The sequence below is a fragment of the Geotrypetes seraphini genome, chromosome 15, assembly GCF_902459505.1.
Source record: "Geotrypetes seraphini chromosome 15, aGeoSer1.1, whole genome shotgun sequence".
NCBI classification, from domain to species: Eukaryota; Metazoa; Chordata; class Amphibia; order Gymnophiona; family Dermophiidae; genus Geotrypetes; species Geotrypetes seraphini.
Genome location: NC_047098.1, coordinates 1,507,212 through 1,520,757, shown reverse-complemented (window position 1 = coordinate 1,520,757; position 13,546 = coordinate 1,507,212). Strand labels below are relative to the sequence as shown.

General features: G+C 41.1%; 1 protein-coding gene across 10 annotated transcripts in view; it reads left to right on the top strand.

The window, feature by feature from the left end:
* The window catches only part of UBR4 (ubiquitin protein ligase E3 component n-recognin 4), a 283,469-nt gene that overhangs the window by 258,018 nt on the left and 11,905 nt on the right, over positions 1-13,546 (top strand). For all 10 annotated transcript variants that reach the window (XM_033921741.1, XM_033921740.1, XM_033921739.1 and 7 more), the window contains 2 exons: positions 5,169-5,363; positions 6,601-6,825. In XM_033921741.1, coding sequence (XP_033777632.1) covers positions 5,169-5,363; positions 6,601-6,825 — 420 coding nt within the window. The remainder of the gene's footprint in view (positions 1-5,168; positions 5,364-6,600; positions 6,826-13,546) is intronic.

The following is a 13,546-nucleotide window of genomic DNA, read 5'->3' as shown; positions in this document are numbered from 1 at the left end:
GAGTACTTCAGTATTTCCATTACAAAGCAAAGATAGAGAACCAACCAGAAAATGAGCAGATCCTCCAAATAACCCAAGGGCAGAAGGAAGCACCAACCACATATTGCAAGAAGCAGACAAGCCGAAGTTCAGCTTCAGACACCCCATCTACCATCTGTAGGAAAAATCCTCCCAGAAGGGATGTGGGAATTGTCTGGAGAGACTCAAAGAAAGTAAATTAACAGGTAAAAACTAAGTTCTCCTTCCTCCATCATCTGCATCAGACCATTTCTGACAAGTATTCAACAAGGGTGGGAAAGTTCCCGGGCCAACAATGAAGTTCCAAAAAATGTGTCCTGCCTCGCCTGGACATATGTAGCATTTGACACTTGAGTGTTCCAGAGCTGAACAAAGAGAATCGACAAGTGATGTGGAAGACGTAAGTGAGGAAAAGTAGAAGTTGATGGTGGCAGGAAGTGAGAAGAGAGAAAATGGGAGAGGTAAGTGGATGAATGCATGGCCATCAATGCACTTAATCTTAGAAATAATTTGTACTTTTCCCTTGACTCAGTTCATATAATTATGATCCACCATGAACTATGGAATGAGCAGAATGTAACTATTTTAAATAAATATGGTTATATTAAGGTTCAATCAATTGATAATATTTATATGATATTTTTGATTAAAATGTTTTTGGGAAGGGTGGGAGGGGGAGGGTATAAATGTATATTTTTAAGATGATGTTAAAAGAAGTACAAGAGATATTTATAAGGTTTAAATTATGTAATATTGTGTTCTTGTTATAAGATGGAAAAATGAATAAAGAATTTGAAAATAAATAAATAAATACGGTGATATGAAAAATATTTCTCACCTTCTGATTTCCCCTGTTATAGCATATATGTTGCACTGAATGATTTCTGATCTTCAAACAAAATGTAATACTATGGGGCTCATTTTCATAAATGTGCAGATGGACGTTTTTCTCGCCAAACCCTTCCAGTTCACTATTTTGGAAACTTGTATTCTAGATGGATATCCATGCTGTTCATCTGCACTGCATCTAAATCTCAAGAGGGCGTGTTAGAGGTGTGGTTTGGGCGGACGTATGACTTGGATGGTTTTCTGCCAAAATCAAACATTTAACAAAATGTCCAGGACACAATTTGGGTGTTTTGGGCTAGACCTATTTTAATAGCAAATAAGGAACAAAAAGGTGCCCAAACTGACCAGATGACTGCTGGATGGATGCAAGCATGACCCCCCTTCCCCCAGTGGTCACTGATCCCCTCCCACCCTCCAAAGATGTGAATGGAGCAGTGCATACCTGTCTGTATGAAAGCTTCACATGTTGTGGGTGGTACAGTCAACCATAGAGATGGAGACTTGGCCTATATCCCACCCTAACTGCTACACTTGTGGTGGAGAGTGTGAGCCCTCCAAAGACCATTGTGCCCACACGTAGGTGCCACTTACAGAGGCAGTGGGTCACCATATACTACTTGTAGAAGGAAGTTCTAGTGTGGTATACCCGAGACATTCACTACAGAGCCCCCTGTGGTGCCCCACTGCTCCCTGGGATGTCTGTGTGGTCAATATACAAAGAATGCTGGCTCTTCCTGTATCTCAATGACTGGTTTTGTGAGTTTTTCAGTTAGACATGTTTGTTTTTGAAAATGGTCGAAAAAGTTAGACACACAAAGAACAAACGTTTTGAAAATGACCATTCTCTCTACCTGTTTTTAATTTAAGGAACAAAGTTATCCAATGCCCATGTCACCCTTGTGAAATTGTAACAGACGTAATCGTTAGCAGCAACAATTACTACCATACCATACAGTTTCTTATACCCTGCAAAATTTCAACAGTGTTCATTATAACAGTGAGGGTTACAAGGAGAAGAGAGATGTTTTTAACATTTTCCTGAAATGGTAATAAGAGGTCTAGAACAGGCAGAATACTAAGTCATTCCATCATTTGGGCATTGAAATTTGAAGGTGGATTCAAATAACTTTTTCGGTGAACTTGTTGGCAAGACAGAAAGGCCAGTTTGAAGCGTGGTGTTCCTCTTGAATTGTAAAAGGAGTTAGTAAACTTTATAAAAGCCACGATTCTCTTCCAATTTTCTCCATATCTTGCCTTATGGACCATGCACGCTTCCTGTAATTTATCTTTTGATGAATCGTAGGCCAGTCTTCTTTTCAGAACTGCTTTAATTCATACACATTCTTAGATTTACATGCATGAACTGCTCTTTTCAAGTCCTGGCACAGTATCTCTTTTTCAAGTCAGGACTTTGACTAGGCCAATCCACGACTTTAATTTTATTTTACCTCAGCCATTCAGATGTTGACTCACTTTTGTCTTTTGGATCATTGTCTTCAGCTTGAGCTCATGGACGGATAACCAGACTTTTCCCTTAATTTTGAGATAGCAAAGCATCCCCACACTACCAGCCTTCCACCATGTTTGACTGTTGGTATGATATTGAATGCTTTACACCAGACATAATGGGATGCGTGTTGTCCGAAGAGATCTATTTTTGACTTATTTGTCCATAGAAAGTTATCCCAAAAGACATAGTAACATAGTAGATGACGGCAGATAAAGACCCGAATGATCCATCCAGTCTGCCCAACCTGATTCAATTTAAATTTTTTCTTCTTAGCTATTTCTGGGCAAAAATCCAAAGCTCTACCCGGTACTGTGCTTGGGTTCCTACTGCCGAAATCTCTGTTAAAAGCTACTCCAGCCCATCTACATCCTCCCAGCCATTGAAGCCCTCCCCAGCCAATCCTCCACCAAATGGCCATATACAGACACAGATTGTGCAAGTCTGCCCAGTACTGGCCTTAGTTCAATTTTTAATATTATTTTCTGATTCTAGATCCTCTGTGTTCATCCCACGCTTCTTTGAACTCAGTCACAGTTTTACTCTCCACCATCTCTCTCTGGAGCGCATTCCAGGCATCCATTAAGTAGAATTTCCTAACATTGCCTTTGAATCTATCACCCCTCAACCTCAAATTATGTCCTCTGGTTTTACCATTTTCCTTTCTCTGGAAAAGATTATGTTCTATGTTAATACCCTTCAAGTATTTGAACATCTGAATCATATCTCCCCTATCTCGTCTTTCCTCTAGGGTATACATATTCAGGGCTTCCAGTCTCTCCTCATATGTCTTCTGGCACAAGCCTCCTATCATTTTCTTCACCCTCCTTTGGACCGCTTCAAGTTTTCTTACGTCCTTCGCCAGATATGGTCTCCAAAACTGAACACAATACTCCCAAGTGGGGCCTTACCAATGACCTGTACAGAGGCAACAACATCTTCTTCCTTCTACTGGCTACGCCTCTCTTTATACAGCCCAGCATCCTTCTGGCAGCAGCCACTGCCTTGTCACACTATTTTTTCGCCTTTAGATCTTCGGACACTATCACCCCAAGGTCCCTCTCCCCGTCCGTGCATATCAGCTTCTCTCCTCCCAGCATATACGGTTCCTTCCGATTATTAATCCCCAAATGCATTACTCTGCATTTCTTTGCATTGCATTTTAGTTGCCAGGCATTAGACCATTCCTCTTAACTTTTGCAGATCCTTTTTCATATTTTCCACTCCCTCTTTGGTGTCTACTCTGTTACAAATCTTGGTATCATCTGCAAAAAGGCACACTTTTCCTTCTAACCCTTCAGCAATGTCACTCACATACATATTGAACAGGATTGGCCCCAGCACCGAACCCTGAGGGACTCCACTACTCACCTTTCCTTCCTCCGAACGACTTCCATTAACCACCACCCTCTGGCGTCTGTCCAACAGCCAGTTTCTAACCCACTTCACCACTTTGGGTCCTAACTTCAGCCCATCAAGTTTGTTCAACAGCCTCCTATGAAGAATTGTATCTAAGTAAATTACATCTAGCATATGTCCTCGATCCAGCTCTCTGGTCACCCAATCAAAAAATTCAATCAGGTTCGTTTGGCACGATTTACCTTTTGTAAAGCCATGTTGCCTCGGATCTTGTAACCCATTAGATTCAAGAAAGATCCTTTCTTTCAGCAACACTTCCATTATTTTTCCAACAACTGAAGTGAGGCTCACCGGCCTGTAATTTCCTGCTTCATCCCTGTGACCACTTTTATGAATAGGGACCACATCCGCTCTCCTCCAGTCCCCAAACTTGGGGGTTAATCCAAATGTGTTGTTGCAAATATGAGATGAGCATCAAAGTTCCTCTTGGATAGCAGCAGTTTCTGCCTTGCAGCTTTCCCATTAATTCCATTTTTGCCCAGTCTTGTCTTGTTGTGGCATCATAAACACTGGCCTGCAGTTCTTTGGATGCTGGTCTGGGGCATTTTGTGGTTTCCTGGCTGAGTCACTAAACCTTTGGAGTAATTTTGGAGGTTGGCCATTTCTGAGAAGATTAACCCACTGTTCCAAGTGATTTTCATTTGGAGATATTGGCTCTCACTGTGGTTTGTTGGGGTCCCAGAGCTTTGGAAAAGGCTTTGGCCTTGTAACTTTTTCCAGACTGATATTGCAATAACATTTTTTTTCTCATCTCTTCTGGAATTTCCTTTGCTCATGGCATAGCTTTCTTGTAGAAACTTTGTGGTGACTACATACTTCACTTTCATGATAAACTTCAATATATAGCAAGGCTTAGAATCAATTAGCCTGACTCTGTTCAATCCACTGAATCTAATTTTCAATTAAATTTGAATAATTGATTGAATAAGGAGGCAGTTATATTTTTACATGGGTGTGGATAATTTTGTTCCTTCAAAAAATGATGTAAGAATAATAAGATTGTGTTGCGTGTTTAGTCAGGTTTTCTTTGTCTAATATTACATTTTGTGTAAAGATCAGAAAACATTCAGTAATGGAAAATTAGGAGGGAGGAAAGCTGTTTTTGAGAATATCTATATAGTCTGCTGATATCGGTACAATTACACGGTCACCATAGCAACCATAGCACATTAGTTCTCAGAAGAGACGGTCCTGCTGTGATGCCTTGTTTTCAGTCGATATTTTTCACTTCACTTTCCCGTATGCACCTGTTGTAAACTACTTTGAGTGTATGGATATGCATTTTATAAATTAATAAATGCTATGCTAAAGGATGATTCATTCTTTAAATCTCTCTTGTAGTTTATATGTCGGCATTTTGTCTCTTACCTTTCAGACATAACACCTATCTACAAGAATGCACAGGCCAGCGGGAACCAACCTACCAACTCAATATACATGACATGAAGCTACTGTTCATACGCTTTGCTATGGAGCAGTCCTTCAGCGCCGATACTGGTGGAGGAGGCAGAGAGAGCAACATACACCTCATTCCATACATCATTCACACTGTGCTATACGTCCTTAACACGTCAGTATCATCCTCTCCTGTTCACCTAGTTTCTCTTAGTCAACAGGAAATAAGTTCATGCAGATTAGTAGATGACATGGAACAAGGTGAAGGGCACCGGGAAAAGGTGACAGTCAAGGAACGCACAGTAAACCCTGTGGTGGTCAGACTTTGTCCGACACAGATGGAACAGCAGTGATGGTGTGCAGACACACACGGCTTAGCATTGTCTGGAAATAGCCAAGTACCCCCAAGCTCCGCCCCTGACTCCACCCCCATAATAGTACTAATTGTAATGCTATTTATTTTATAAACAACCAATCTCGGCCAAGGTCTTGGTTTCTTATAAACTTCTTCCTTCATTTAGTTTTTTCTCATTAAATTCTCTTACTACACCAGTCTCTGATATATTGATCATTCCCTTTTTGCTCTACTCCAATCTCTCTCCTTTCCTCTTCCCTCCCTCCCATCATCTCTACCCTCTGCCCCCCCCCCCCATTTCTTCACCCATCATTTCTTCCTATTTCTCTCATCCACTTAACTTAAAATAGCTCCAGGGGGCCCTATAGCCCAGCATCTCTTCTGCTTCTCCCCATCACAGCCTGACATTTCTCTCCCATTCCCTTCACCATCATTTCCTGTGCTGATCGGCTGCCTCCCCTACACCCTTATGCATCTCCTCTGTGTCTCTGTCCCCTGCTCCTTTGGTCCTCAGCCCCCAGCAACACTGCCCACAATGGTTGGCGCAAGCAGCTACACCTACACACTGCACTTGACTGACCCACAAGCCAGAGAAAGAGTGGATGAGCGTATAAATTCAAATTACTACCCCCATGCCTGCTCCTCCAGCTTCTACTCACCACTGCACTCTGTGTTTGTCCGAAGCATGGCCAAAATCTTTTCTAAGTGCTGGCCTCCATGTGCTAATAAGCCATTTTGGAGATTCTGACAAGGCTATTACTTAATCCAACATCCAGGACCCTTCTTGCCAAGTTTTGTAATCTACAGCCACTAAGATTAGTCAGAGCATTCAAAACATCTGAGCAGAAATGGAGAAGTAGCTGAGAACCAGGGAAGTCGGTTTCCAATCCCACGTCTGATACTTCTTATGATGATGGGTTATAATCCCATTCTGTGATGGTTACCCTACGGAATTCTTGCTCAGTTCAGGGTTGTAATGGTCTAAAGTCTTTGGAGTATTATGGAATTAGATCTGAATGACAGTTTTTGAACAATATTTCTTATGTGATTTCTGCAGAACTCGAGCAACTTCCAGAGAAGAGAAGAATCTGCAGAGTTTTATGGAGCAGCCCAAGGAGAAGTGGGTGGAAAGTGCCTGCGAGGTGGATGGTGCTTATTACTACACAGTTCTGGCACTTCATATCTTGTCCCCAGAGAAGTGGAAGGCAGTACGGATTGACATCCTAAGGAGGTTGCTGGTCACTGCCCACGTCCGAGTGGTGTCACCAGGGGGAGCCAGCAGGTTAGCAAGCAGTCGCCTTGTTTTTCTTACCTTTTTACTTGATTGGAGAAACCAAACAGTAATGATTAGCTCTTGCAAAGAGAAAGAACGAGACTGCAGGTATTTTTTCCTTGTAAGCTTATACTCCAGTAGCACCTGGCCCACTGCCTTGCAGCCTCTTCCAGTGCAATTATAGGCTTCCAAGAAACCCTTTTCTACACCTAAACCCCTGTTTTGATCCTTGTGAACACCTCTTGGCAATTGCTCCCATTAAGAACAGATTAATTTAGAGTTTAATAACCATCTTTATACAGGTTAGTCCTTGATTCAGGAAATTACAAAAGTGTTTCCTTATGAAAGATCGCCATTAAAATGTGCAGCTGACATTGCACATAACCCAGCCATAATACCAAGACTGCAATACTAGAAACTCGATTTGCTCCTCCACTTGTCCTGTTGTACATTTTTATCTCATTTTGTCTTGATGCATTATATTTTTATGCCACTTTAGAATCAGAGAAGCAGCTGAGTGCTTGTATTTGACTTGGGGTTTCTGCAGGAAAAGGTGGCTGCTGCAGCTGCTCCTGTATTCTCTTGCCAGCCATATTGAGTAGCAGGTCTTTCCAACTATCAGGACTGGTGAGCGTTCCCAGGGTTGATCAGGCAAGACTGAAGTGGAAGGGCGTGACGGGTGTACACTTAGCATCATAACACCCAGGAGGGATATATAGACCAAAGTAGTTGATATATTACTGTGACTACTAGGAATTCAAATTACCCGTCTTCTATTTCATTCTCTAGATCTGGTATTTTGATTTCATATATAGTCATGTAGATAGTTTTCCATATGTGGCTCTTTTATCCCATTTCTAGCCAATGTATTTATCCGATGTCTTTGTCCGCCTATTTCTATCAATCTTCCTTTAGTGCCAGGCAACTACAGACCTGTGTCTCACGTCTGTCCCTGGAAAGATGGTTGAGGCGCTGATCAAAGATAGCATAGTCCGGCACCTAGACACACACGACATGATAAGAGCCAGTCAACATGGCTTCAGGAAAGGGAAATTATGTTTGACGAACCTACTTCAATTTTTTGAGACAGTGAACAGACAAATTGATAGTGGAGAACCGGTGGATATTGTATACTTGGACTTTCAGAAAGCGTTCGACAAGGTTCCACATATAAGACTTCTCAGGAAATTGCAAGGCCATGGAATAGAGGGAGATATACTAAGATGGATAGGCAAATGGCTAGAGAACAGAAAACAGAGAGTGGACATAAATGGGAAGTTCTCAGAATGGGAAAAAGTGACTAGCGTTGTACCCCAGGGCTCAGTACTTGGACCCATCTTATTTAATATTTTCATAAATGACCTGGAAGAAGGAACATCCAGTGAAATCATCAAGTTTGCAGACGACACAAAGCTATGCCGGGCAATCAGATCGCAGAAGGACAGCGAGGAATTCCAGAGCGACTTGAATCAATTGGAGAAGTGGGCAGATAAATGGCAGTTGAATTTTAATGTGGAAAAATGCAAAGGGATGCATTTAGGCAGAAAAAATAAAGATCACAAGTATAGTATGTCTGGGAAAGACCGAACAGGAAAAGGACCTGGGTGTACTGATAGATAGGACCCTGAAACCGTCGGCGCAATGTGCGGCAGCGGCGAAGAAAGCAAACAGAATGCTAGGCATGATAAAGAAGGGAATTACGAGTAGATCAGAGAAAGTTATAATACCGCTCTACAGAGCCATGATCAGACCACACCTGGAATACTGCGTCCAGCATTGGTCTCCATACCTAAAGAAGGATATAAAACTGCTAGAGAAGGTGCAGAGACGAGCAACGAAGCTAGTGAAAGGTATGGAGAACCTGGACTACGAGGATCGACTTAAGAGACTGGGATTGTTCTCCCTTGAGAAAAGGAGACTGTGAGGGGATCTGATCGAGACCTTCAAAATACTGAAAGGATTTGACAAAATGGAGCAGGGAAAGCAGTTATTTACAATGTCCAGTGTGACACGGACAAGAGGACCTAGACTGAAGCTGAGAGGGGACAGGTCCAGGACGAATATCAGGAAGTTCTGTTTCACGTAGTGAGTGGTAGACACCTGGAATGCTCTCCCAGAGGAATAATTGCAGAATCCACTGTTCTAGGATTTAAGGGTAAACTAGATGTACATCTCCTTAAGAGTGGCATAGAGTGATACGGGTAAGGGTAAATTAGATGCACATCTCCCTTGAGAAGCATACAGTGATATGGGGATTAAAACTATGCCAGGGTACACCTGGCAGGGCCTCCGCATGTGTGGATCACCAGACTCGATGGACCCAGGGTCTGATCCGGAGATGGCAATTCTTATGTTCTTATGTTCCTCACTAGGTTAGTCAGTCTTTTTTGGAAGACATTTATTCAGTCTCTGAATGACCATACGATAGACCAATAGCAGAACAGTAAACTATGAATGAACAGATGGTCTTTCTGTCAACTTCCAAACTTCTTTCCTCTTTATCAATTCACCAAATCAACTCGTATAGAACTTCCACAAGTGATAAAGAACCAGTGTTATAGTGAGCTCAGGTATCCAGGGATTTTCAGACAGCCACCCGAGTAGCATAACTCATGGTGGTAAGCTGCCAGAGACTATGTTGAAGCATGCAAGCATTATGAATCAAGATTTCCCCGTCCTGATGAAGTGATAGCGAAACGCGTTGGCTAAGGGGACAGAAAGCTAAGTTGGCTTTATATACATACATAAAGTACATTACATAGATGAAATAAGTAAAAAGAAAAAAATTGTTAAAACGTTGGGATTAATAAGGATCTTACCACCATGAGTTATGCTACTCGGGTGGCTGTCTGAAAATCCCTGGATACCTGAGCTCACTATAACACTGGTTCTTTATCACTTGTGGAAGTTACATATGAGTTGCTTTTCTGTCAACATCATCTGGTTTCTTTTTAATTCAATCTTCACTGCAGATGGTCAAATGAAATAAACTTGAAATCTTGGTGGGATGAAGCAAATATTACGATTGCAACCAGGTTATTGAAGAGCTGTTTGTCTTGGTGACTCTTCATCCTGGCCACTGAGTCTGTGTTTATTTGAAATCCAATGTTCAGCCTAGAACCTAGGCTAGTTATCTTGAAACTCTAGGGTAGATTGGAGATGAATCACAGCATAGCTTGGTGAATCTCAATGTCTAAGGCATTACAAGGGAGTGACACTTCAAAGAAAGCCATTATTATAAATATGTGTTAGACATGAAGCTATGTGATGGCTGTGCTTCCCACAGTATGATGGATGTGGGTGTTATGCAAAAATGAGTCACAGAAAATCACTGTAGCGTTCTTTCTGGTGATAATGTACTTGTAAATCTGAAATCTTTAGTTGATACATAATCAGTTAATGCTTGTAAGTGTACTAATGATTTAGTTTTCATTCAAAATTGTATCTCTAAGCAAACTCAGTCTAGTTTATTCCACTGATTTAATCCTCATCTAGAATCTGCAGGTCAGTTGTGTATTTTTTTTTTTCTCTTGCCACATCTTCTCATGTTTGGAAAATTTCCTTTGACTTTGCATTCATTTTTTTTGATGCAAGGCTAAGAAACAAGCTAGTCGCTTCTAGATATACCTCAGGTCTGCTGTTTAAGGAGTACAGCAAACGCTTATGCACATAAATGTGGCTGAGAGTGGTTTAGACCCAGCAAAAGAACCTCCTTTTCTAACTGACTGATGTAAGTCAAACTTGGAAACCTTGAAAAAGGCCAAAGGAGCAACCACATTTGTATTGATGGTCAGGCCTCATAAAGGCAGTTGCCTCAATGACTCAGTCAGAAGATGTATCCTCGAAGCAGGAGCAAATCCTATTCCCTTAATTCAGGTCACTTACACAAATCCTTGGTTCACAAATCAAAGTGAACAAGCAATGAGTTTAAGTGGAAGCTACAACATAATAGGACTCTTTATCGGCATGCAGCTTAGAAGATTTGAGCATATGAACAGAATCACTGAATGTGAATTTCCCATTGGATAACGAATTCCTAATCCACAACTAAACTTTTCCTCCTATCCCATGACTCTAATTTCCTCAGGAGCCTCTCATGAGGAAGTTGGTCAAAAGCTTTCTAAAAATCTAGATACACTACATCAACCGGCTCACCTTTATCCACATGTTTGTTCACACCTTCAAAGAAGTCAAGCAAATTGGTGAAGCAAGAACTCCTTCAGCTTGAACCCATGCTGATTCTGTCCCATGAAATCATGTTTGTTTGCGTGTACCACAATTTCATTTTTTACAATTGTTTCTGCCATTTTGCTTGGCACTGAAGTCAGGTTTACCAGTCTGTAATGTCCTGGATCTCCCCTGGAACCCTTTTTAAAAATTGGCTTTAAAAATTGGCTTAACACAGCCACCGCATCATTTCATTGATCTTTCAGAAAAGAAGGTAGGAGTTCTTGTCTTATACGAGATCTAACAATTAGATTCTTGAACTTACCTTTGTGCATTTACGTTGGCAACACTGTACAAGAACTTTCCCTGGGAATGGTAAGAAAATTGCCCTTGGTACCACCTATTTCAGGTCTGCAACATTGCTAAAGTTTTATAACCTTGGTATATCGGTGTCTCACAGCTGTGTTCGTGTTGATGTATGGCAGTGTGTTACTGAGTAGCATTCATTATTGTTGCGTGTTTTTGTGTGCCATTGCAAGAATGTCTGAGCTTGAATTAGAGCAATGAACAAATATTAAATATCTTGTTAAACTTGACAAGATTGGAAATAAATTTAGGAACATATTAGTCTAAATTTATGGGAATAATGCCATGAAAAAAACAGCAGTGTACAAATAGATTAAACGTTTTTCTGAGGAGAGAGAAAGCATCACTAATGAAGAAAGGTCAGGATGGCCAGAAACGAGCAGAACTGACATAAACATTGCAAAAATTCATTGAATTGTGTGTCAAAATCGACAGCTATAAGAAGCATAGCAGACCAAGTAAACATCGATAGAGAAACAGGAAAATCTTAACTGAAAAATCTTGGCATGAGAAAGGTATGTGCAAAAATGGTCCCAAAGGAGCTTACCAATAAACAAAAGCAAAGGAGAGTCAAAGTTTGCCAAGATCTTTTGGAGAGGCAAGATGATGTTTTGGGCCATGTTATCACTGGTGATGAAACATGGATGTACCAATACGACTCTGAAACAAAGCATCAAAGTGCACAATGGAAATTGGCCAATTCTCCATGACCAAAAAAGTTCCGCCAGTCCAAGTCAAGAGACAAAATTATGTTGCTAACTGTTTTTAAATATAATAATAACTTTATTTTTGTATACCGCCATACCCAGGGAGTTCTAGGCGGTTCACATCTGTTAATCGAAGTTACAAACGGTTCACACCAATTGATCAAAGTTGCAAGCAACGAAGTAGTTGAGGGTTAGAAGGAATAGGAAAGAGTAGGTCATGGGGGGAGTAGGTTGGGGTAGTACAGTAGAGTGGGGTAGGAGGAGGTTTTGGTTCATTGAGGAGGGGCATTATGGGAATAGGTGAGTTTTGAGTAATTTTCTAAAGCCGAGGTAGGTGGGGGCCTCGATGACCATTTGGGCTAGCCATGGGTTCACCTTGGCAGCCTGGAAGGTGAAGGTTTTGTCAAGGAATCTTTTGGACTGACATAGTTTTAGGGAGGGGAAGGCGAACAGATGAATTCTGCGGGATTATTCATTATGAATTTGAGCTAACTGGATAAACAGTTAACCAAATTTACTATTTGAAAGTGCTGAAAAAGCTGCGTGAAAACAACCTAAACTTTTCACCAACAATTCATGGCTCTTGCATCACAACAATGCACCAGCTCACATGGCACTGTCTGTAAGGAAGTTTTTAGCCAGAAAATAAATAACTATTGGAACACTCCTTATTCACCTGATCTGGCTCCCAATGACTTTTTTTAAATTATTATTTATTTATCTTCTCAATAATCCAAAGCGCACACTGTGAAGAAATGCTGAAATAAACAAATATTGTCAAATTCAATTGACCAAAATTATACGAGAGAGAAATATATTACTAGCTATAGTCCACTCATAATGGGAGGCAAGAAAACAGAAAATTCATGGAAAATGGGAATACATAAATCAATGAAAGGAAATAGAGCAGATATTATCCAACTATTATAAATTCTGGACACAATTCTAATTTGGTTCGTTCTGGGTTGCAATCGAAATTCCTTTACCTTCTAAAAAATATCACAATTGAGCAGGTTCAAAAAATATATATCTTTTGGGCAGACTAATGGGCCATTTGGCCTTTATCTGCCATCACCTACTTCTAATTTTGTTGTAAATCTGCTATTCAATGCAGATCATTTGCTAATTGATGTAAACCGCCTAGAACTCTCTGGGTATGGCGGTATATGGGAACCCTTTGCCACGATCCAGCCAGACATATAAGATCTTCCCCCAGCATTCCATTGGATAGATCAATCTACCTGCTTTTAAATATCAGCAGCAGTGAGAGAACAACTGCTTTTACACCTAAGCAGCATTGGGACCAACCGCAACTACCAAGAGCCCATAGACCAGATCATGACAGGAGTGTGAGCTCCACACCTCCTGCAGTCCGCTAGGAAGATCAACTGCTTTAACACCTAAGTAGCAGCAAGACCAGCTGCCTATAATAGGAGCCCTTGCCCCGATCCAACCAGGCATGTGAGCTCCTCCCCCTATATCCCGTTTAA